Here is a 25,523-nt window from a genome sequence, read left to right as displayed (position 1 = left end):
AAATGCATTCGTTATGTGTGCGTTCAGTAAATTTATTCATGCATATGTACTTATGTGCGTTCAGAGATGAATCGCCGGGATGCGCTCAGGTCGCGCGAAGTTCATAGGTAAAGATGATGGTATATAAACCTAAGGCTGTGTCACTGTTCACACACTTGTGTTGCTTCTTAGTGCATCAGGACCTGGAACTCCTTGTTCATAAGTTAATCATGGTGAGAGGACATAGAAACATTATATTAACACGAAGTATTTACGTTTCATGGGACACAGCTTTTTTAAATTTCAACTTTTCCTCTTCATCCTCTTTTGTACAATGTGATTCGAAATACCATGTAAATCATATAATTCAATTTTACCTTAACCCTTAAACCTTTATGAAATTATAATAAAAAAGAACTAAGAACCTACCTATGTTTTGAAACTAATAAGTACCTCCGTCAGTAAGGTAAGGTAAAGCTTTTATAGTCTCAGTAAACAAAAGCTTTGTACACGATCGAAAAGGAAGAGAGCAATGGACCAGCAGTATCACCAATACACAATTTCAGTCATATTATATTATTATTTCTTTACTATTGCTTTAAATGACTATACAATGTCAATTATTATTATAGTAAATTTTACTTTCTTTGGCAACCGATTACCTACGTCTGTTGATCTGATTTTTCACAATACAAGATTATTGTGAAGTACGGGTTCTCAACTCCTCAACCATCGGGGTTAGGTGATAGGGATAGTGGCCATTTGAAACACAAAGTGTGTGGATTTGCCACACGTCACGTGTGCAAGCTAATTATTGGTATAGTAATAATAATTAACAAGCTTGTGAATAAACTTCGTGTTCCGACTTTTCAATCTCGATGCATCGGGGTTAATAATATAAACCGAAAAAGAGAAAATCGGATGATTAGAATAAGTAAATATTTATATATATATACATAACAATTATATTTATATATAACAATTAATTGAAAATAAATCTAATTGTCATGAAATATTTTAAGCAGTAATTAAGTGATACCCGCGCTTTCGCCTCCAATAGCTTAGATTTTAAAAAATCCGAAAGAGACTTCAATTTTCCGGATGAGTAAAAAAAAGTAGTCTGTATTATATACAGAATGCAAGCTATCTCTTTACTAAATAGATGATGACCGTGACTTCATCTACGTGGATTTAGGTTTGCCAAAATCCCGTGAGAACATTTTGATTTTCCGGGACAAAATGTAGCCTGTATAATATGTTCATCCCCGGGATGCAAGCGATCGATATACCAAATTTCGTCAAAAAAGTTAAATGGGGGGGGGGGGGGGGGAAAAAGCTGGCAGACAGACAGACCGATAAACGTACACTTTCGCATTTATAATTATTAATATTACTACATTAAGTATGGATTTCTCTACTTGTTTTGTAGCAGTAACTTTATTGAAAGTGAAGAAGAGAGAAGATATATAAGATGGGAATTAAGTCACGAAACCTTTTCTTTCCTCATGTCGGTATTAACACTATTATAATATTCGCGTCACGTTCTGCCAGCGACGAGCTTTTAACTTGACGTTTATTTATAGATACCTTTCATAAAGCTGCGGCGTGAATCCTTTGACTCTTGAACTGTGTTATTATTATTTAATACAAAAGGTGCAAGAAAGTCTTTATGCAAGTTTGTGAATAGGAATTATAATAATCTGTTTATATTCATACTCCATACTAATATTATAAGTGCAAAAGTGTATCTTAATCGATTTTGACGAAATTTGTTGCTTGCATGCGGGAAACGGAATACTATACTACTTTAAAAAAATTCACGTAGATAAAACGAGCGCAACTTAGCATTTACTCAAAGTCTCAGAAATTATAACGTCTACAAAGTTAAAAGTTGGCAGGTTGATTCCCTTTTTACATCCAATTCAGATCCAAAAATCTTTCTTAGCGGATGTCTACGCGCTTCCTCTAGAACGTCCGCTGAGAAAGGATTTGACCAAAAATCACCCCTGTGTAGTGTGTAAGGGTAAATAAGTTAATAAATGTCCCATAATCGATATGGGACATTTATTAACTTTTTGAAACACTTGAAAATATCTTAATCAAACGAGAAAAAAGTTATTCAACCCCAACGTCAACCATCAAAACCATCCCGCAAATAACAGAAATCGGCTATAGTGCATATACTGTGCTTAGTTAGAGCTCATAAGAAAACTATGAAATAACCAGATGCTGGTCAGTACCTAGATATATGAAAACTAATTGAATTGACAAATGAAACCGTTTAGTAACTGAATCGTATACTCGTTTATGATAATATCACAAATTCTTTTTTGTATAGTAAATTGTTTAACAACAATATTGCTCGTAAGATTTGTCAGGTAAAATAACAAATTGGTATGTTATTATAAGCATGTATTGTACTTTTAAATATGCAGATGTACTTGTACCTATGTATGTTTTTGATCAATAAATTATTAAATACCATTATTATTATTATTTATTAAATACCTACTATCCTACATCAATGGGTAAAATATCAATGGGTAAAATTTTCGTGCACTTCATGAGTATCGGTTTTTAATACTTGATTAATTAATTAGTAGTATAAGTTTTATCTATCAGGTAGGTAGGCATGTTAATAACCATTTTTTTAAACTTTACATTCTACAAGATTTTGTGGAATCAACTTCAAGCGTTGTCAAATTGTGTCTCAGCAATTTTATAGGTATTACATTACATTCACGCCTGCTACAAAAGCCCAAGTTTACTCAGTAATTAAATTCTAAAGCCTGTGTAATTTTTGAGTTAACAGCTAAGGTACTGTTGACGAGGACGTAGGACGTAAATTTGTCATTTAGAGCCATCGTCCAGGCAACTTTTTGTAAAGATACTGCAGCAACATACATAACAGCAAAAACTTCAAGTCGCGTCGTTGGCCTCTGTAGGGTATTTTCCTGGTATTTTGAACACGCGGCTGTATCGCTACTATAATTTGCCGTGGGTGATATCCCTTGCTATTTAAGGGCAAACTAGACTTCACGACTTAACTTCTCAAGGCTTAACTTAACAAAGGCAGATTAACTTATATCAAGCGTAACTTACTTTACCAAGAAAACTTGCACTCATGGTTCTAAAATAAAACAGCGCTATCTTGGTCAAGTTACTCGTAATTTAATAGTTAAGTATACCTACTTCATCAAATCACCGTTTAACTATGTTCATAGAATGTATAAATCCCTTTATGTGTTTCTCTTTACAGATCTCCATACTAATTGTAAGTTTAGTGGCGACCACTTGCATTGAATTCACATCCGCACAGGCGCAGAGGCCGGGCGATCCGATTCCTATAATTAAATATGAATCAGAGGGGCCTAATCCAGATGGATCTTACAAATGGTTGTATGTATACCTATTGTACAGTTCGATTTTCAATATACTTACTACTTTAAAGACATTAAGCGGTTATGCTATAAGCCACATTTTTAAAGTATACTCATAACACTTGCATAGGCTATTGAGCATAATCATAATAGTTAAAAAACTATTGCAAAGTATTCTTTTTAAATGGTGTTGCGCTTTACGACAATTCAACCCCTTAAGGGATAAAATAGGGATTTGAAATTTGTGTAGTCTAGGCTGACGAAGTTGCAGACATAAGCTGATTTAGTACTTATATATTTTTGAATAAAAATCATGGTCAATATTTCATTTCAGATATCAAACAGGGAATGAGATCAACGCAGAAGAGTCGGGGTACGTAAAGAACTTTGGCAAGGGCGAAGGACAAGAAGTTCAAGTCGCTGAAGGCAAGTTCAGTTACAAGGCGCCGGATGGTTCGCCTATCGCGCTTCAATATATTGCTGATGAAAACGGATTCCAGCCACAAGTAAGAAAATTATCGTTCTGACATTATAAATAACAAAGAGGAGTTTCTCTCGAGCACTTTCGCATACAAGTATAGTTCGATTCTTCTTTGTTTGTATGGAGTGTGCTCCGAAGACATTCCTGCGTCTAGAAGATAGAAGCGGACTAACGTGGAACCTTATTAAAACCATACTCTTAATTAGTTTTTACGCTATATACCTAGTAGCGGAACGCTTATCACTCGGTCTTTACGGTAGGGTCTATGTAATTAGCCGCATCAGAAGTTTTCCACTATAACAAAATTATGCCAGATAATAATTTCTTAGATTGCACCTGTCGGAAATCGAACCTCTGACCCCCGACTTATTAAGACTACTTGTACAAGTACAAACTCTCATTGATGAAAAACGTGAAGGTCATGAAAACAATGGATAAATATAAGTAATAAAATAAGTACTTACTTATTATTTTTATGATCTTAGAATTATGAGTTGAAACATTATATTATTTTCCTAATCATCTAAAATGTCATCCAGCCCGGCCCTACATCTGCATTATTTCAGACCTTGACACCTTTACCACAGTTCCTTTACGTTGGTATGTAATACAATCCTGAGATATGTCGGTGAGTCTGACATAATAAGGGTGACCACAAACTGTAGATAATCATATAGATTGCTTGATTATTTAATAAGATTTAAACAGTTAGTTGTATAGTTTTTGGTACTTACTTACTGTTGTTACCTACTGTTGTATACGAAAAACATTACGCAGACCAGTGTTTCAACTGATCCAACTTTTACTGATTACTTTGCGCTTTCTGAAAACAACTTGCTTTTATACTAAAGTAATGCCAGTGCAAAACAAATAATATGATATGTATTTATTATTATTCTGTAGTGTAAATGTTAAAATATCCGTGACTTGAAAAATTTAACGTTGCCTCTGAACGTGAACGATAAATTTTTATCAGTTTTGCAAACATAAAATTTTAATATAATAATCCCTATTTGGCTTTTATAGTAAATGCAGTCATTGTCTTTAAATAACTTTGAACAGAACATCATTCCATATCTACAAAAAATATTCATTATTGTAATCAGCATTGACCTACTGAGAATTAAGAAATTGACAGCTGCTTATTTATAACGCATTTAAGTAAGCCACTATAATAAACCATCAGTATTGAATGAACAGTAAAGCATTATGGCTCAAGAGCTCGTAGGGTCTTTATACAAGTGCTTGAAAAATTGTGAAAATTTGTAAAACGGTTCTTTAGCGCTACATGTGGACAAGATCAGGCCGTGGTGATTCCGCAAATCGCAACCGTTATTAGTTATTAGATTTCTAAATTATTATTTATGTATTACTAACATGGTTAAAGTTGAAAATATATCTCAGACTAGAATATAATACCAAATAGCTGGCACTTATAAGCAGCATGTTTAAAGTTTTTTTCGGGAAAATACTAGAGAGTTAGTTTGTAAAATAACAGCACCTGTTTTATATCATGAATAGGCCGAATGCCGATGAAAAATGCCGATTTTTTTTCTTATATACATCAAATACTAAACCAACCACGGATCAGCTAGCAGCTGTAATTTGCTATAATATACAGGCAACTCAGAAGAACCATCATACAGTGGCGTAGCTAGGTAACCAAGGGCCCTGAGGCAAATCAAAAATGGGGCCCCACTGCTATCTAAACTGGTTAGGTTTTATCAAGTAAAAATATTAAATATACAAATACTTACATTCACAGAAAGAATTTAGGGGAATCCTCTAGTAACTTTCAAGCTATAATACTTATTTATTTTGAAAATGGGAGAAATTTTCAAAACTTTAGTTCGATCGAGAATTTCTGGTAAGGATTTGAGGGACCCCCTGAGCTTTAGGGCCCCGGGGCACTGCCCCGCCTAGCCCCTAGGTAGCTACGCCACTGCCACCATACGAACTTTCAGATTTTATCAAACTACTTACTCTTCAAAATTGCCTACAGACTCTCGTTAAATAAACCTGTTACTGGTAGTTCACTCTGCTGGTTATTTATAAACTATGTTCTGAGTGGGTTCGTGCGTTTGACATTAATTTGTCTTTGTTTCGCACATAGTAAATTTATTATATAATCTGGCATTTTGCGTATGTCTGATGACGAATCTATAAATTATTATTATGTTTTTGTCCTCAATCAGACGTATATTTTTGCATTAGTATGACAAGGCTAAACTTTCTTTGCATAAACATGTTTCTCGAATTAACTTCCATTCAGCCATAAAGATTCGATAAAGAAGAATACCTAAATCTTTTTTAAGACTTATTGCGTTATACATTAAAAAAAAGCATATTTGTGTTTATCATAATTAATTTTAGTTTGTCATTATCTCAGACACAAAAGTAAATTTTTCTTGCGATTTTTGACTGCAACTAAGTTTTTCATACTTAATTTAATTCATCATGATCATTATATCACTATTCGGCACGGGTCTCCTATCAGGATAAGTAGGGTTTTGGCCATAAAACGATATTATGGAGAACTCTCAGGCATGTCGGATTTCTCACGATGATTTCCTTCACCGATAATGAAAGTGATATTTATTTTAATTGCTTAAAACGCACATTGCTCCGAACAGCAAGAGATGAGTGACCAAGGTCGAATCCCCGACCTCCTGAATAGAAGACTAATATCTTAACCACTACACTACCACATATTTTAACTAATTAGTGTTTGCGTAATCTTCGGTCAAAGAGTCTTTACATTGTTACATGTATCGAAATAGTCACTTGTCCTGGCACTTAACACATATTAGTCAGAAAGTACGCATATTACGAACCTGAATCATCAAATTGCGTAAGGAGTTTGGAAGAAGTCTGAGAGATGCAGGCACGGGTGTGAGTCGAAGTTGGCCAATGTATGAGCAAATGTCACTTCAAAATATCAAACACCGACCCATGACCTGTTCTTGGGAAATGGGAAGCGTTTTCGAAGTCAGATTAACCTACGATACTGGTCTCAATGTTTAAGATGCGTCGTAATCATCAAGGCCATTACCAATCGAACACCTTTCGTAGTTTACGATGACTACGCAATTTCATCCGGTAATGCCTATAACAGTTACCAAAATTGGATATCGCTCGAATTTAAATATTTATGCAATAAATAGCACGTTAGCTACTGACAATGTCAGCTGGTATTATTATTATTTAAAATTTGGAAATCCAGTTCGAAAATAGTCAGTAACTTAAGCAATCCTTGTTTCATATCAGTAGTTTATATACAAGATTTCGATATAGATATATATATATATATAATAAGAATTCATGATAATTTCTTCAATCTTCCTGTCCCATGATCCACCAAGAAGACTACTTATATCACATTTTGTTTAAATTTCTATGTAAAATATTCCTAAATTTGTGGTGTAACTCATTGAATCTCTTTCATAATATGATATTTAAGTCATTCTGTTGAAATTTAGTAGGTATTTAATTTTACTAAAAAATCTACTAACAGAGGTCCTCTACCAACCTCTTATTTAACTTTTCAGCGTTATGGCTGTTTAAATTAAATATCAATTGCTTCAATGTAAAGGAATACATCATGAGAAAAGCTGAACCCCTGAGAGTTTTCCAAAATGTTCTCAAAGGTGTGTGAAGTTAGCCAATCCGCACTTGGCCAGCGTGGTGAACTATGACCCAAACTCTTCTCATTCTAAGAAGAGACTCGTGCCCAACAATGGGTCAGCGATAGGTTGATGATGATGTAAGCACCTATTTTATAGGTATAAGCTATAAAACACTGTAATTAACAGTCAAAGTTCATTCCTTTTTAACCGACTTCAAAAAAAGGAGGAGGTTCTCAATTCGTCGGAATCTTTTTTTTTTTTCTTTTTAGTGTATGTTCCCCAATTACTCGAAGACGCCTGGACCGATTTTGAAAATTCTTTTTTTGTTTGAAAGGGTATACTTCAAAGTTGGTCCCATTTAAATTTGGTAAAGATCTGATGAACATCTTCGAAGATAGATACTGGAACTCCTCAAGGGATAAGAGTAAATTGCTCGCGATCAGTGTGATAGCTTAGTAAACAGTAGATTTTTAACCAGTCATAGCATAATTCCATGGGACCACTAAAAATTGTGAAATAAATTTTTTTTACAAAAAAAATAAAAACCGACTTCGATACACAAACACTAAAAATTGAAAAATAATTTAATTTATTACCGAATATATTATGTATACAAGAGTTAATATAGTTCCATAATAATATTTTTTGGGGTCGGTGCCAATGAGGTGCCATTGTGGAGTCTCATAAAAATATGAAGTCTAGACGATTCGCGCAGCTAAAGCTAATTGGCACCGGCACCAAAAAATATTATTATGGAACTATATTAACTCTTGTATACATAATATATTCGGTAATAAATTAAATTCTTTTTAAATTTTTAGTGTTTGTGTATCGAAGTCGGTTTTTATTTTTTTTGTAAAAAAAATTTAAGTTACACATATACTTTTTACAATATCGGTGGCTTTAATTAGTCACTACTTTGGTGTATTCCAAAAGGTATATTGTGAATAGATTTATAAGAACTTTAATGATGCCTTGTTAAAGCATTTTGTCCAGAATAGTAAGTCCGTCTTCAGCGCAATACACATTGAGCCCACTGGGCCGCCGACATATGTCGGCAACTTTTTGTCGGCGGTCTAGTTGGCGGCTTCACTTAATAAGTCGGAAAATTTGGTCGGCGGCTTGAGATGAGAAATTTATTTGGCAGTCAGTGATTGCCGCGTGTCGATGCCGGGCAACTAAACGCAGGCGTACCCAAGCCGCCAACATGTCGGCGGGTAACATGTGCGGGCGCATGTTGCCGACATGATTCTTTTCATACAGGCCACCGGGTTGTGTCGCCGGGCTTTGTCGGCGGCCCGGCGGGCTCAATGTGTATTGCGCTTTCCTTTTACATGTAAAAATAAGCTCATTACTATGCACGGAGCGACATCTGAAACATCTTATATGACTATTTTAGAAACAAGAACGATTATTTGCATAATATTACCATATCCTTTGCGAAAATATAACCACATGTAGAACTTATAGTGCCTTAACTGCATTATCTTGAGATTGTATGAAGATATGTGTAATTCTGTCGCATTATTGCACATAATATTTTATGCTAAGTACAGTGTGAGCTACAATAATGTCAATATTAGCAGGAAACAATAACTGCGTAACTATTAATTGTGTTAGGAAAAACTGTCTTACAGACCTGCATTTGAGTTATATTCAAAGTGGTGTTTGGAAAAACCATTTATAGTCATTAAAACACGATATGAAAGAAATGTGTGTCAACCAGTGACCCTAAGGTCTTGGTCATCAAACTAAATAAAATCTCATTCAACGAGCTGTTTCAAAATGAATTATATTAGAATAATAAAATAATTTTGTTATATATCAATATGAATGCACATTTGCTACATTATATTGTTATAGGGAGAGAGCCTGGCCGCCACTTCGTTATTTTATAAAAGCTGAAAGTTGTTCTGCGTATTGTCTCCAACACAGTGAGAAGCGATCAGCGACTATGAAGTTTGGATCTTGGCTTGGATCTTTGAAGTTGAACTTTCAGCTTTTATAAAACAATGAAAGTCTGGCACGCACTGGCTCTTATGTAGTCCATTATGTATGAACTGTAGTGCACTGTTAATGGTAACCATGTTTCTTGTTTCAGGGAACTCATCTGCCAACTCCGCCGCCGATTCCTCCTGCAATCCAAAGAGCGTTGGACTATTTGAAGACTCTCCCTCCCACCGCTGCCACAGCACCAAGCGGATCACGCCAACGGCCATTCTTCTAACCAAAACCAGTCAATCATACGTTCATAAAAATAATCGACTCTACATGTACTACAGAGATGATATTTTAGATGATCTATTATAAGAACTTGGCCTTGACAATAATTGAGATAAGTAGGTACGTGCATGCATAACCAAATATGAAATTGGAGTCAGTTTGAAAAAATATTATAATCGTATAATTTAGAGGTTTTTTTTGTAACGATAAAGTTAATCGCACACATATATTTTACTATTTCCATTATAATGTCATACTTGTATATTTAAATAGCCATAATTGCCAAGAATTTCGACTTGATCACTGTCATATAATTTCTCGTAAATTATGTCACACAACCCTATCTAGATTCTATACTTAATATTTTAAGCTACATCATTTAAAGTTACGAAATTTATATATTATCTCCTATTAAGTCATTATTTACTATCTACAACTACCATTGTTATTATTGCGAGAATACTCGCTAAAATAAGCTCATAATAAAACAGATTTTTAATTAAGTTTCATATATTTTGTATAATAAAGTTTGTGAATTGAATAGTTCGTTGTATTATTTAAAAATATTAGCTTATCAAATAAAATATGTTATTATTATTAAATAACTAGCTTTACCATGTCTTCGTACTCAATTTAGTTTTTCTTTTAATTCCACTAAGAAATGATATACTTAAATCAATTTATTCTTATGTTTTGAGAAAATCTTAAAATCTAAATCTAAGTCGCGGAAAAAAAACACTTTACTATAAATAATATGGTACAGTACCTATGGTAACAAAAGCTAGTATATTATAGTATTATATTCTGTAATAAATTAGTTTTTTATGACCATAAAGATTATTTTCCTAACGAATCCCAACGAATGTTGGGAACGCCAATATTGTTTGTTTGTTTGTTTTTTTTGAATAATATAATTTATATATTATAATGAATAATGAATATTGACCGGACTATAATATAATTTATATCCCGTTGTGTGAAATAAGCTTGATAAACCATCGAAATACCATGATATTCTGATAAAAATGGTAATCAATTTTTTTTGTTATCTATTGTACTTCAATTGATTGCCCTTACGATCATGTTAGTCTAACCAACCTTAACATAAGGTCAGACACAAATGTAAGGTTTAACAGTTTACGGATATATAATAATAATTACAGATATAATATGTATAAATAAGCATAAACTAGTTATTAGACAATAATTGACCCACCGAAATATAATTGACGTTTAAGTGTGATGATGAGTATAGGTAAGAAGCTTGAAAAATCATGATCACGTAAATCAATTAAGTAGCACCTACAAAATATCGATTTACCTAAATCCCCAATTAAAGTTTATTTAATAGAATTGTGTTATTATTATTTTATAGTAAAAAACGAAATACGTATTAATAATATTGAGAAACTACTTATTCTGCAATCCCCAATATTTATCATCATCATCATCATCATCAGCCTGTGGACGTCCACTGTTGGACATAGGCCTTCCCTAAAGAGCGCCACCACACCCGGTCCTCAGCCTTCCTCATCCAGCCACTTCCCGCCAGCCTCTTTATATCGTCGGTCCATCGTGCTGGAGGGCGTCCCACACTACGCTTGCTTAAACGCGGTCTCCACTCAAGGACTTTCCGGCTCCAACGGCCATCGCCTCTACGACAGGCATGACCTGCCCACTGCCAATATTTATATATAATACTATATTATGCACGCGAGTTCATCCGCGTGCATTTAGGTTTTCTTAAAAATGTATGCCTGTTTTAGGAATGCAAGCTATCTTGTAAATATTGTCAAAATCGGCTAAGCAGATGTCTGTCATATAGATAGGTACACTTTCGTATAAATCATGTTAGTGAGTCAAAGTCAATGTCAAAGTCAAATGATTTATTCAAAATAGGTAATAAATTACTCTTATTGATGGTCTGGTATGGTGTATAAATTTACGTTTCAAAAAATATTTTTTTGCAAACGTTACTAAAATCAAAAATATTTATCGGTGTTAAAAAAATCTACTCACATCGCTGTTGTCTAAATTTGAAACATTAAAATATGTTGAATGGAAGATTTGAATTGATAAAAAGCGCAGTGTAGAATGACCTTCATTCTGCTAGACCGAAAGTGCCGGGAGCGGGTGGATGAAAAAGGTGGAATACTGTGATTGGTGGCGCGCTCATGAAAAGGAGTGTCCAGCAGTGGACGCATATCTACAAGCTAATGGATTGCATTCGATTGTTTTCTATAATAATAACAAGCTTATCCCCGCGACTTCATCCGCGTGGACTACACAAAGTTCAAACCCCGATTCCACCCTTTAGGTGTTGAATTTTCAAAAATCGTTTCTTAGTGGATGTCTACCGCATAATAGCTATCTACATGCCCGTCTAGTAGTTTGAACTGTGCGTTGATAGATCAGTCGGTCAGTCAGCTTTTGCTTTTATTAGGTAAATATAGATGATCAATATTTTGATAAGGTCAATACCGATATTATGAGACATGTATAGGTCCACGTGTGTCTGCGTCTAAGAGTAATGATCTCAAATTCTGTCTTGACAATATTTTAATCTATTATTATTATTTATTATATTGTTCTTGTGCACAAACTACATTTATAATATCTTCTTCCAACCTTTAAAATTGTAACCTATAAAACGGAGTTACAAAATATGCAATAGCTATCTATGGCACCTTAGATTCTAATATTGACCTTGTCTTAGATTTAAAAGGTTTAATTTTATATCTAGACAAGCTGACTCACTCCAACTTCACACGGTGGGTTTACCTACATTCTACAGATTAAAATGTGAATATATATAAAAACTAGCTTATGCTCGCGACTTTGTCCGCGTGGACTACACAAATTTCAAACCCCTATTTTACCCCCTTAGGGGTTGAATTTTCAAATATCCTTTCTTAGCGGATGCCTACGTCATAATAGTATGTGCATGCTAAATTTCAGCCTGATCCGTCCAGTACAAAAACATACATACAAAAATTGTTAAAATTATAAATTTTCACAAAAGTGCAAAATCTGACCCATGAGGTCAGCCCATTTGTCAGCAAATATGTCACAGCGAGGGGACTCCTTCAGCAGCGCGTTGAGCGCAGCCAAAGTGCGCGGTATGGGTGACCTGGAGCGCGCTACCGTGCGACTAAACGGACTTACGAAAAATTTGGAGCGGTGGCGGAGATAGCTGTAATTAGAGGATGCATAAACGCAGCAGAGCTTGTTGTGTAGTTCAGAGCAGTCGATCACACCCCTTAGAATCTTGAAAATTGTACCAATTTGGTCGCAGTCTCTTCTGGTTTTGAGCGAGTGGAAACCCAAGTGCCCTTGGAGAAATTTTGTGGGATACATAAATGGGTAATACCCGTGCAATTTTTTATATAAATACCTTAGAAAGGCTTTTTGAACCTTTTCAAGTAGCAAGGTGTAAGTGCTTTCATATGGATTCCAAATAAAAGCGCTGGTTTCTAGCTTGGCACGAACCAAAGCGTCAAATAGCAGTTTTATCGTGTAACAATTTTGAAAATCTCGAGTATTACGCAAAACAAACCCCAACCGCTGGAATGATTCGGAGGCGAGTGTAGAAATATGGTCATGGAATGTCAGTTTATGGTCAAATATTACTCCCAAGTCTTTTACATTAGTTTGTCTGGGCAATTGAACTCCGCTCATTTTATACGGGAAGAAAACTGGACACCTTCCGCGTCCAAAAGTCATGACCGAACATTTATTGGTGTTGAACTCCATTCTGTTTTCGTCACTCCATTTGATGACAGCATCGATATCATCCTGGAGTTCAACACATTCGGCCTCAGATTTTATTTCCATAAACAATTTCAGGTCGTCAGCGTATAGTAAACACTTGGCCCTTTCCAGCACTAATGGCAGGTCATTGACCATAATATTTATATATTTAGATGAATCGCTGAATGTGTTGCTGATCGCAAATCTCGAGAACAGCTGAACTGATTTCGCTAATTCTTTTTTCATAATATTCCTTGAAGTACGGGGATGGTTCTTACGGAGAAAAAAAATTAAAAAAAAATCCTGAAAAAGAATATCATAAATTCAGCCAATCACAACTATTGCGATTGTAATAATGATTGATGCAGGTTTTACAAACTCGAGCTACTGGTGAGATTGCAGTCAAGGGGTAACTTGTATCTGAATAATAAAAAAAGTCACACACTGCGCAGGTTTAGTAATGTTATTGCTGACATCAACTTTAAGGTACTAAGCGAAATATTAATTAAAGCGGTTTAGATAAAAAAATCTGAACATCAAAATTTTTGTTACATAGATCTATGTTCTCCAGCTATGATCGCCTTGATTCATCTTTCAATAACTAATATTTTACGATAATGCATTATAGCACTAAGTGGAAACGTCGGGTTATGAGCCTGCATACTTTGCTATATTCATCACGTTCAGGTATTTCATGTAATGCATGTACCTAAGTGTCAGCAGTTCATGACATTTAATATCAGAATCTTATTAAATATATTTTTTCTTATTTTATACTTTTTCAATCTAGGCAATAGTTTCACTTATTTTTTGTTGAATATTACCTAATAGATAATAATTTAACAATGCAATGAGAATTTCATAGTTATTAGTTACAATATGTTATGGACAGCTCAATGTTGGCAGACCCCCACTACGGACATCTTCAAGCGAGTCGCAGCCCGCAGGTAGCCCCTGGATTCCGACCTGAGTTCCTACCAGAGAGAGATCTATGTCCAGCAGTGGACATCTATCGATTGATGATTATTATTTGTCACCAGCTTTGCCATCTAAACAGCTAATTACTAGTGACTTGCATCACTGAATACTAATGGGGTCAATTATTGTAAGTCAATTATAGGAAGACGTTCGATCGCTCCGTGTAGATAATTCAAGAAACTCATCAATCTTAGCCCGATTCTTGCACGTATATATTTTGACATTCGATATTGCACGTAAATGTCATAATATGTGTCTGCGCCATTCTGTGCGAAATATTTGTGTATAGTTCACAAATTGTTTATTATCTTGATGCCTTTCTTTAAGACTTTATTGAATCAAGACTACAAGGTGACCTTTTTGACAACCCATCTGATGGACCAGTGCGATTGTTCGCAATGGAGACGACTTCGTTTTGTAATATTAAGGTGTTTGTTTGCTTTTCTATTCAGCCTGCTTCTATAGCAACAAAGAGTTACCAACTGCAAAACAATATATACATATTTGAGTAATTTCCAATACATAACAATAACCAACAACATTATCACATAAATACCATATAGATACCATGAAATCAACATTATTTAGAATTTCGAAGCTACTACTGTCTATTTAACCTGTCATTTCTACGATACTCCAAAGATTTTTAAATAGAAATTGAAATATCATTAGATTTCTATGGATTAACTCATACGATAGGCTTATAAATTATTCCATTGATGTTATGTTTGATTGAGAGATCCGCAATAAGTAGGAATGTAAATGAGACAAATGTCAATGGTTAGTTGGATTGAAAGATGAATGAATCAATGGGCAATTAATTACTTCAGTTTATATTTTCGCTGTTTTGAAAACATGTTGTACGATGGTGTCGCCCTTTTTCAATAGAATAAGATTATTAGGTATATACCTATGGGCTTATAGACCTTGATATAGCTTAAAAGAAAAAGAGTACAATTGTTTCATTTAAAATATTATTTTTATGTAAAGTATTTTTTTTTGCAAGAATTATTTCTATTTTAAAGTAACTTTGTAGATTTTTTGAAGACTTTTTTATTAAACACGAGCAACCACGTATAACTCGTAATTTTTTTGTATAGACTCGTACAACAAAGTAGGTACACCGTGTAACTGTAGGTACTCTACAAAAGGTTACAGTTATAATCAAAACATACATAAGAATAAGAAATACAACCCTACCGTAAAGTATCCGTTTACAAATAAGCTACTGGTTTACTGCATGTCCCTCGTAAATGTCAGAGATTATAAATTAATTACAAATTGTGGATATCCATGATCCTGTATTTATTAGTAATGCATCGTAAGTTTCCTTGTTTTTACCTGACTAAGGCAAAGCCAAAAGGAAGGTTTATGATTTTAGCAGTATATATGTATTTCTGTCTGTATCAGATTTTATGTGTGTCCCACCGTATAGCTTGTAATAAATATTACGGTTACAAAAACTATTAAAATCTAAATAAATATATTTGAAAAAAAGACTCACTCACTCACTAATATTTTCTTAATTTTTTTTTTTCTTAATTAGGATTTCATTATAATGTAAACAAAAAATTAGACCGAATTTTGCCAAATTAGGTGTTTTTACCAAAAAAATATCAGTAGCAGCCCGGAGTTTTGAAGTTGGCTGTGTTACACCCCTGTATCTCGGAGAGTAAGTAAAGTCAGTCTTATACCTAATCCATCTTCAGTCATGAATAGAATAGAATAGAAGAATAGAATGTTTTTTATTCATGTAAACTTTTTAAAAGTGCTTATGAATAGTCAGGTAGTTTTAATTTACCACTGGTTCGGAATGCCGTTCCTACCGAGAAGAACCAGCAAGAAACTCGCCGGTTGCTCTTTTTAATCATGTCGGATTGCCATCCCATCGGAAAGTAAGCAGCATGCTATGTCAAGGCTGCCTATCCATAAATGTTATGTCACAAAGGTTACGTAGACATCCAATTTTCAATTTTAAAATAAGTAAGTACGTAATATTCGTGAAGTATGATTCGTATTCGTGATCGTAAATCACTGTCATATCTGAAAATGATTGTCTATGACAAAAATTTACTCTTTAGTCTAGTTCCTTACTCGGCCACCTTTAGTTAGTACCTTATTCGGCTGCTATCATGAGTTTTACCAGAGTTATAGCCGGGTCAAAAAGTTATTCAGTTTTTTTTTAAAGAAATTTTAAGTAACAAGAGAGCTTTAGCATCTTTATGTGGTTGGCATGCAATTCGCATTGCGTTCAACATTTTGGATACGAATTACGAACCACTAAAAGGAACGCTCTTCCAGTGTTCGTGTTTCCTACCAGTACAGTTAGTACAAGATTTCATAGTTTTAAAAATACCAAAGTCGAAATCGACTGTTTCCATACATCTACAGGCAGCGACACAGCGGAAATATTGCGAACTAAAGATGATCGAGTGTTTGCGAGTATAGCTTTCAACTTTACGATACCAATTACCACATAACTACGTCACCATCGAGAATGGTTTGCGTTTACCTACACCAATACCAATATCGAGTAATTTGGCAGTACGAGTCCTAAGTTTGACGTCCTAAAACTAGTAAATGACGTCATTTTCGCTTATGAATACGAGTCGATAGTCGAATTGTAACTCACCAAAAAATACTCGGTGAGAGAAGCGTGAAAGCTTATTGATAATTAAACAAAATGATGAAATTTAATAAGTGAAGTGCCTTAATTTGCCCACGGAGGCAAGGAGAATGTTTAGGAAGGCAGTCAAAGCTAACCGTCGTGATTGTGTAACTTAAATTTGGTTCAGCGGCGTAATTTGTGATGTGCGCAGTGTATCGGTCAAAGAAACAGGTTCTCACATAGCCCAAACCCTCCAGCAAGTTGAAGTGACAGTGAACAATCCATGCATGTCGTACTGGGTTGAGCATCCGTCAAAGAAACAGGTTCTCACATAGCCCAAACCCCCCCGTAAGTTGAAGTGGCAGTGAACAATCCTTGCCTGTCGTACTGGGTTGAGCATCCGTCAAAGAAACAGGTTCTCATAGCCCAAACCCCCCCGTAAGTTGAAGTGGCAGTGAACAATCCTTGCCTGTCGTACTGGGTTGAGCATCCGTCAAAGAAACAGGTTCTCACATAGTCGAAACCCCCCAGCAAGTTGAAGTGGCAGTGAACAATCCATGCCTGTCGTACTTGGTTGAGCATCCGTCAAAGAAACAGGTTCTCACATAGTCGAAACCCCCCAGCAAGTTGAAGTGGCAGTGAACAATCCATGCCTGTCGTACTTGGTTGAGCATCCGTCAAAGAAACAGGTTCTCACATAGTCGAAACCACCCAGCAAGTTGAAGTGGCAGTGAACAATCCATGCCTGCGTTCCTACTGAGTTGAGATTTGGTACCACAGCATACCTACAAGTACCTAGTGGGGTACCGACCGATGGACCGTTCATATTATAGAGTAGGTACCTAACGTGAAGTGGCTGAATGAGGATGCCTCAAGACTGGATGTAGAAGACAGACATCCACAGGCTAAAATGATAGATAATGATAATAGTGCATCTCGGATGAATCATTTTGTGCAGCGATGACTGGATGTAAAAGACAGACATCCACAGGCTAAAATGATAGATAATGATAATAGTGCATCTCGGATGAATCATTTTGTGCAGCGATGACTGGATGTAGAAGACAGACATCCTCAGGCTAAAATGATAGATAATGATAATAGTGCATCTCGGATGAATCATTTTGTGCAGCGATGACTGGATGTAGAAGACAGACATCCACAGGCTAAAATGATAGATAATGATAATAGTGCATCTCGGATGAATCATTTTGTGCAGCGATAGCCATTCATACATATAGCTCGCAGAATGCATTTACTTGTAGCGTTGTAAGATCGATCACAAAGAGTATGTCACACCTTGATCATTGAGGCAAAGGTAAGATATGCACAATTTATTACCTACCTATACCTAGGTACCTAATACCTACATAATATTATTCTAAGCCTTATGGGTAGGTACATCAAACGTGTGGCTCAAATTTCCTACTAAGTAGGTGCCTACTTACATTAATTTATGATTCAATTATACATATAAGTTGGTACCTACATCTGATAAAATCAACCCATTTTTTCACCAGAATAGAAACCTAGGTAGGTACCTACCTACCAGGTATATTAAGAAACATACATACAATAACAGAAAATACCTACCTACTACCTACCATTACTTGCATCCATTCACAAACAAGAAAGTAGGTACTTAATTTATCTATATATAAAAAAGGAAAAGCTGACTGACTGATCTATCTAATTGAAATTTGTGTAGTCCTCGCGGACAAAATCGCGGGCACAATCTAGTATAGAAGGGTATAAGTTAGTAAAATTTTGTATGAAATGGACCTACCTACCAAATTTAGCTAGCTTATTATATTAAGTATTTTTCTAAAATAAATTATTATTTTCAGGTTGCAGATCATCTATGGTACCTAACCTATACTTACCAGATTATGTTGCCTATCTTCCAGCTACCTAAGCTAGGGCCACTAGAACCTAACTTAATTCAAGAGTCAAGACTGCAACTAACCTGGGGGTCATCAGACTTGTAGAATACCTATATAAATTGAACTGTTTATGATGTACCTACTTAAATACACCTTATGAATTTTACAGCTGATGTAAAATACTTATACGCATACCTACCTACTTATAGTATCTAATTTAAATTTAAACAAAAGAATTTAATTTGTTTTATTTCATCCTAAAAAAAGTAAGTTTTCAGATGATACTAATAATAGTTAAAAAGTATCCTGGAATTTGCCTGCCTGGATATTTCCGGGAATCTATGATCAAAACTAAATTAAAATGACAGGTTTATGTGTATTGCTGTTCCTTTCATAAGCTCCCTGCACTGCAGAAAAGGATAGCAATAGATTTAGACCTCGTCTAACAGAATTAGCCACACTGTCCCCAACTGTTTGTGCACCAAGTCTCATCAAAATCGGTTCAACACCTCAAAGATTAGCTCACAATTTTTTTAATTATGAGCTTATTGAGAACGTAACAGGCAATTTTCAATTTTGTTTATTTGTATGAACATTTTGAAACGTGCAGCCTTGATGGGGGTAGCTGAGGTAAAAGGGAGGGGAGGGAAATCATTCCCTTGGAAGGAGTGATTTTCCGCCGGGGATGTATACTTTTTTAAATGATTTTTAATTTTGATAAAATTGTCATTGACTTAAAACGGCCTCGGTAGGGGGCGGCGGGGTAAGTCAACCCCTTCACTCCTTCAGCCAGAGACTCACTCACGTTTTGTATGGATGAATCCAGAGACTCCGGAACGTCCCTATCTCCTCTTCTTTTCTCCATCAAGGCGGCAAGTCTCAAAAGCTAGCCCGTTGTATGTAGGTATGAATTAAAATGCCTATAAAAGAATCTTATGGCATGACTAGCTATAAAAACACTATGTTCATAATAGAAAAGCAGAGACAAAAAACATTTTATTTACTATTAAATTTTTATATTGTTATAAAACTGTAGTTTGTTGCGCAGTGTTACTGCACTTAGATGACTTATGAGGATTCTTGATGCAGCAAAATCAACTTGCATTCTTCTAACAAAGTGGATTAGGCAGGTGGTGTGGTCATTCACAGGCTGTTAACATAACGTAACTAACTGGTCCACAGTTATCACTGAAAAAATAGAAATTATTGATCTTTAATTTTTTAAATTGCTAATTAGACAAGAACTATTCTTCTTATTTTACTATCTATCTTAATGAGGTCTAAGTTTTATTTATAATATTAATTAATAAGTAGATGATGCCCGTGACTTTATCCGCGCTGATTTAACGGGTAAAAGTAGCCTATCTCCTTCTCCAGCATGTAACAAAGCTCCACACTAAATAATTTATACTCGCAACTTCATTTATCTTGTGGGAACTGTTCGATTTTCAGAGCCTAGTTTATTTAAAAATAGGCTATATCCATCCCCAGGATGAAAGATCTTTGTACCTTTTGTCAAAATTGGTTGAACGGATGAGCTGTAAAAAGCCAGCAGATAGATAGACAGATAACCTTTATACATACACTAAAATACAGCTCAAACTCAAGGTCCCGAACTTAATTACATGTCTTAAACAAAGAAAACTGAATTGATTATTAAAGAGTTGCCTTTCTGTAATAGATTACCTAGATGTTTTATTGCAACTTTAACTTCAGTGTACCACAAGATTATGTCTAAAATGTGTTGTCATTTATCAAGCGGTCAGTAGTCAAAACTGTTCTAACAAATATAATTATTAATGATGGCTCAGCCCTTTTTGAACTCATTTAATGCTAGGTACCTAGTAGACAGTAATTATTTAAGTAGGTAGGTACATATGAAGTTATGTTATGATTTAACTATACTCTTCAAACCTGGCCACTTGTCTATGTGTCAGAATTCAGATCAAGAGATTTGTATTACCTAGTAATTAGTACATTATGTGAGCGTGATCCGAAGAGAGAGAGTAAACTTACTTAAGGTCGTCAGTCCAGCGGGTTGGAGGTCGTCCCACACTGCGCTTGCTGATACGCGGTCTCCACTTCAGAACACGTCTGCCCCATCGGTTCTGCGGCAGACGTGGCCTGCCCACTGCCAGTACAGATTTCTAATTCGTTGGGCTATGTCAGTCACTCTGGTCATCCAACGGATTTCGTTGTTACGGAGTTTGTCCCTCAGAGTTACCCAACATAGCCCGCTGAGCGACTTTGAACTTGTGGACAAGGCCAACTGTCAGTGTCCACGTTTCAGCACCATACGTCATCACAGGTAGGACACATTCATTAAAGACTTTCGTCTTTAGGCTTTGGGGTATCGACGAATTGAAGACTTGACGCAATTTTCCAAATGCTGCCCAGCCCAGCTTATTTTTCTGTCAGCTTCCTTGTCGAAGTTGTTTCTACAAAGTTGTATTACGTACAATAATATATACCTAATAATCAGTAAAACTTCAGTTTTCTAGTTAAAACTAAAGCGATTGTTCCGTTTGTTTCAGTCTCAACTCTCAGTTTCAGTTATGATAAAAGGTTATGTTGGTTTCGTTGGTTTGTTTTGATTTATTTTTTACTGACAATGACAGAGTAACAGACTAGAAAGCGGTAACTTTTTTTTTAATGTGATGAAAATTTGGCTCTGGACACAAGTTTCTTGAGGTTTTTAGTGATCTTAGACAAATTACCATAGACACACACACCATAGACTAAGTGGTGGACTGTCACTTGTTTGTCATTGTCACGCTGTCAATCTGTCATTGTCAATCTGTCAAAAACGTCAATAAACGAAATAATAAATGCCAAACTCAACAAAATGGCAGCGTATATCTGTCCCCCTTTTTTTGCGAACGTGTAAGAGAGACAAATTGTGGCAAGAGTTGGACCATCACGTTTACTATTTCTTTTACTCGATGAGTCCAATACTGACTGTTATGGCCAACTCATACTGCCGGACAATACGTAAACATTGACCGTGAGGAGTAAACGAAACGATAAACGATAAATGCATTGTTCAATCTTGTACTAACTGTACAGATAATATAACTTAAGTACCTACCTTCTAGGCAACAATGAATAAGTATCTTCTAGGCAAGCGCGCTCCAACTTAAACATCAGGCATGATTATTATCGTCAATACTTACTTACTAACGCGACAGGTTGAAATGGCAATCAGGGCGGGGAAGTCCCCCACACCTGCACAGCCCCTGCGCTAACCCGGTACGGCTGAGCGTGGGTGACGTGCGAGTGTGCGGGTGTCCTCCCACCTCATACCCCGATTGCCATCCCAACCTGTCGCGAACCAATGTGTTTCTGAAATCATAATAACCTGAATTTAGTTGAAGTCTTGAACTACTTTCCCTTTACATGGATTCGAAACCTCTCCGCTCTTCGGCTATGGCTAGTACCACCCTACCAACAAAGTTGTGCGGTTTAGCGCTCCGGTACGATGCCGTATAGATAGAAATATTTTATAATGCATTATCACTTACCAACAGGTGAGGTTGGAGTCCACGGGAAAACTTATCATCAAATTCATGCAGCTAAAGCAATTTTGTTTCAAGACAGATAAAGCAACAACCCAAAGACAATATTTAAATGAAATCGTATAAAAGGATTTTAATGGCAAGCCACAAGCGCGTTGAAGTCTTTTATTAAGCAATTGATATCGCGAGCATATTTTTTGAATAATTAGTTATAGTGATTCATATTATAGCATATTTTTATACCTACATCTACGTGACCTAGAGAGCTGGATGATGATGAACAGAAAAATAGCTACTTAAAATTTTTGGATCTGATTCCACCAACTGTCAAAAATCACTTTATTTAGTGAATTAGCATCAGTGACTTTTTGCTACTCAGAACATTAAAAATTTAATTAATTCGTTCAATCACTGCCGACAGCAAAATAATTAATATAATAATTATCAATATGGTTTTGTCTCATCATCAACTAACTATTATTATTATCATTTTAATATTTTCTGCAGGTAATTGATTTCAGTCAAAACAAAAGAGCCGAATACACTAATTGAAGTTATTATTAGAATATAATGATTTCATAGTTATTGTATTTTTGTTTTATAAAACTGATGTGGAATTCAATACTTGAGGCATACAAATTATAATATCACAATTATTTTTGTGCGGTATTGTTTCCGTTAAAAATACTGATTGTTTATTAAATTTGAACTAATGGAATGGAATGGAATTAAAACTAAAGCTGAGGTTCTAAATGTGCCCTGGTCTGAGAAGAAGCCCATAACAAACTCAACCGGCTAATTTTTTTATAATCATATTTTATATTATGCATTCATAATACTTTTGTAAAAACCCACAAACACGAGTCAACAAATAGCAGAATATACGTTAGGTATATAAACTAACCAATTTTAAAACTTTTCATAGTCAGAAATAATTCAACTCTCAATAGTACAAATAGCTCTCTAGTGTACACGGTGATTATCTTTAGACAGAGACACATATTTTCCTGATTGTATCCATAATGCTAGTGGCTAGTGACAAAGTCAAGGTATTGACTTATTACAAAAAAATTACACACTTTATTCATACTAATATTAAAAATAAGAAACTGTAAGTATCTGGCTGTCTGTCTTCTACATTTGCAGGTACATTCATTTATCCAATTTTGACGAAAGATATACATATAGCTTGCATCCAGGAAAATGACTTAAGCTATTTTTTCATTCCAGAAAATCGAAGAGTTCGCACAGGATTTTTCATAACCGAAACTCACGTGGATGAAATCGTGGTTTTCATTTAATGTGTCAATTAATAAATAATTGGTCTGGTCGTTAATTTATTCTGCATCGTATTTTGCAAATAAATCTAATAATCGATTGTTATTTTTGTCTATAAAACGTTTAGTCTGGCCTGTTTTTTATGTTTGTACCTAGCATCCGTTTTTTTTTAGAAAATTTACATTTTATTATCAGTATAATTTAAATACAAAGAAACTTAGTTTTATTCAATTATTAATAATTGAATAAAACTATATTTCTTTGTTTCTATAATTCAACCTTGAATGCAGTCTTTTCTAATAATATGTGTAGCTACCTGCAGAATACAGCAAGTTGAAGATTGAAGAAACAAGTAGCAGAAAACCAGGATGACGATAGTTATTTGTGTTGACACGGAGCCAAAGTGATATTTTGTTCCTCGAAGGCGTTAGTTTGAATTCATGAAGTCAACGATTCTAAAGTAGAATCCTGAGCGTAGCGAATATGACGACGTCGCACCTGAAATTTTGGTAAGTATAATTAAATTTAGACCTTAGATAGGAAAATTATATAGAGTAAAATATTATACTAAAGTGGTATTAAATTTAATTTATTTGGCGATAGTAACACCAAATACTTTAATACTTTGAGATTTGGCCTTTACAAATTAATGATCAAAAATACCATGTTGCAGTGTAATGGGAGTTATTGAAATCAGCTCGTTGTGAAGGCTTGCAAATGATTATATTAACCGCCAGAGGGCACGCGTCGCAGTGATGGGTTATACAATAAAATATTATTGTTTGCGCTATTAATGATATTTTGATTCCACGGCGTTTCATTAGAGCGGTTTCAGATTTGCGTTTTTTTTTTGCGCGTATTAGTTCGATTTTGTACTCGCACTTTTTGTGACATCCGCATCTCTTCAAAGCGTAGATGCGCTTATAAGTATTCACGTGAGCCACGAAAAACGTCAATCTATAACGCTACTGACTGATTTATTTATTTATTTTTTATTCATTATACAATCACACCTGATGGAAAGTGATGATGTGGCCTAAGATGGGACGCGTTTACCTAGAAGATGCCTATTCACTCTTGTTTTAAAGATACCCGGGTTGTAATTGGTAGGAAATACATATTGTGGAAGAGTATTCCAAACCTTAGCCATGCGTATGAGGAATTATGATTCACTTGATCGAGCGAACGCAACGGAATGAGCGCATGCATTCGTATTTTTTTATTGAAGCGCAAAATGTAGCGCACATTTAAGTGCGTATACTAACCCCCAAGCCCCAAACAGATTTCTCTATCGTCTGGAAGCAAGAGGACTTCACTATGTTTGAGCGTAAAATGCGTACAGAAAACGATAGCCTGTAACCCCCCTTAAATGGTAGGGATTGCTATCCGTTTTGGTAAATTCACTGCTGTTTGCTGTGATGAACGGATAAACTATCGTCTAATGTACTGTATGAAAAATATTTACATCATCAATCATCATTGAATTGGTTGATGCAAAACATTTCGTTTAATTGTACATTTACGGCCAAGATTAATTTATTGATGATTAGAATAATACAGTCTTTCTATAATTTGTCGTTAAGTTACTTAGTCCATTTATCGGCTGTTTTTTTACAAACAACGACGTTGCTATAATCATGATCGAACCATTTCCGGACCACTACAGAGCACGGCTTTTCTTTAAGAATGAGACCGATTTAGGGCATAGTCCACTACGCTGGCTTAGTGCGAATTAGCTGGTTACAGCTAGATTGATTGATTATTATGCAATACAAATGCATCTACTTATTATACCTTATTGATTAGTGAAAACTGGATTTAT

General features: G+C 35.1%; 1 protein-coding gene across 1 annotated transcript; it reads left to right on the top strand.

Annotated features, from left to right (window-relative positions):
- Window positions 1–165: 165 nt before the first annotated feature.
- On the top strand, window positions 166–10,175 carry LOC117982558 (endocuticle structural glycoprotein ABD-4-like). The gene is made up of 4 exons (XM_034968922.2): window positions 166–212; window positions 3,239–3,378; window positions 3,694–3,865; window positions 9,568–10,175. Exons 1-4 carry the CDS (start codon window positions 210–212, stop codon window positions 9,691–9,693), a joined length of 441 nt encoding a protein of 146 aa, XP_034824813.2. The 5' UTR covers window positions 166–209; the 3' UTR covers window positions 9,694–10,175.
- Window positions 10,176–25,523: the final 15,348 nt, after the last annotated feature.

The sequence above is a fragment of the Maniola hyperantus genome, chromosome 5, assembly GCF_902806685.2.
Source record: "Maniola hyperantus chromosome 5, iAphHyp1.2, whole genome shotgun sequence".
NCBI classification, from domain to species: domain Eukaryota; kingdom Metazoa; phylum Arthropoda; class Insecta; order Lepidoptera; family Nymphalidae; genus Maniola; species Maniola hyperantus.
Note: the sequence above shows the minus strand (reverse complement) of the source record. Positions and strands in the feature narration are given on the sequence as shown.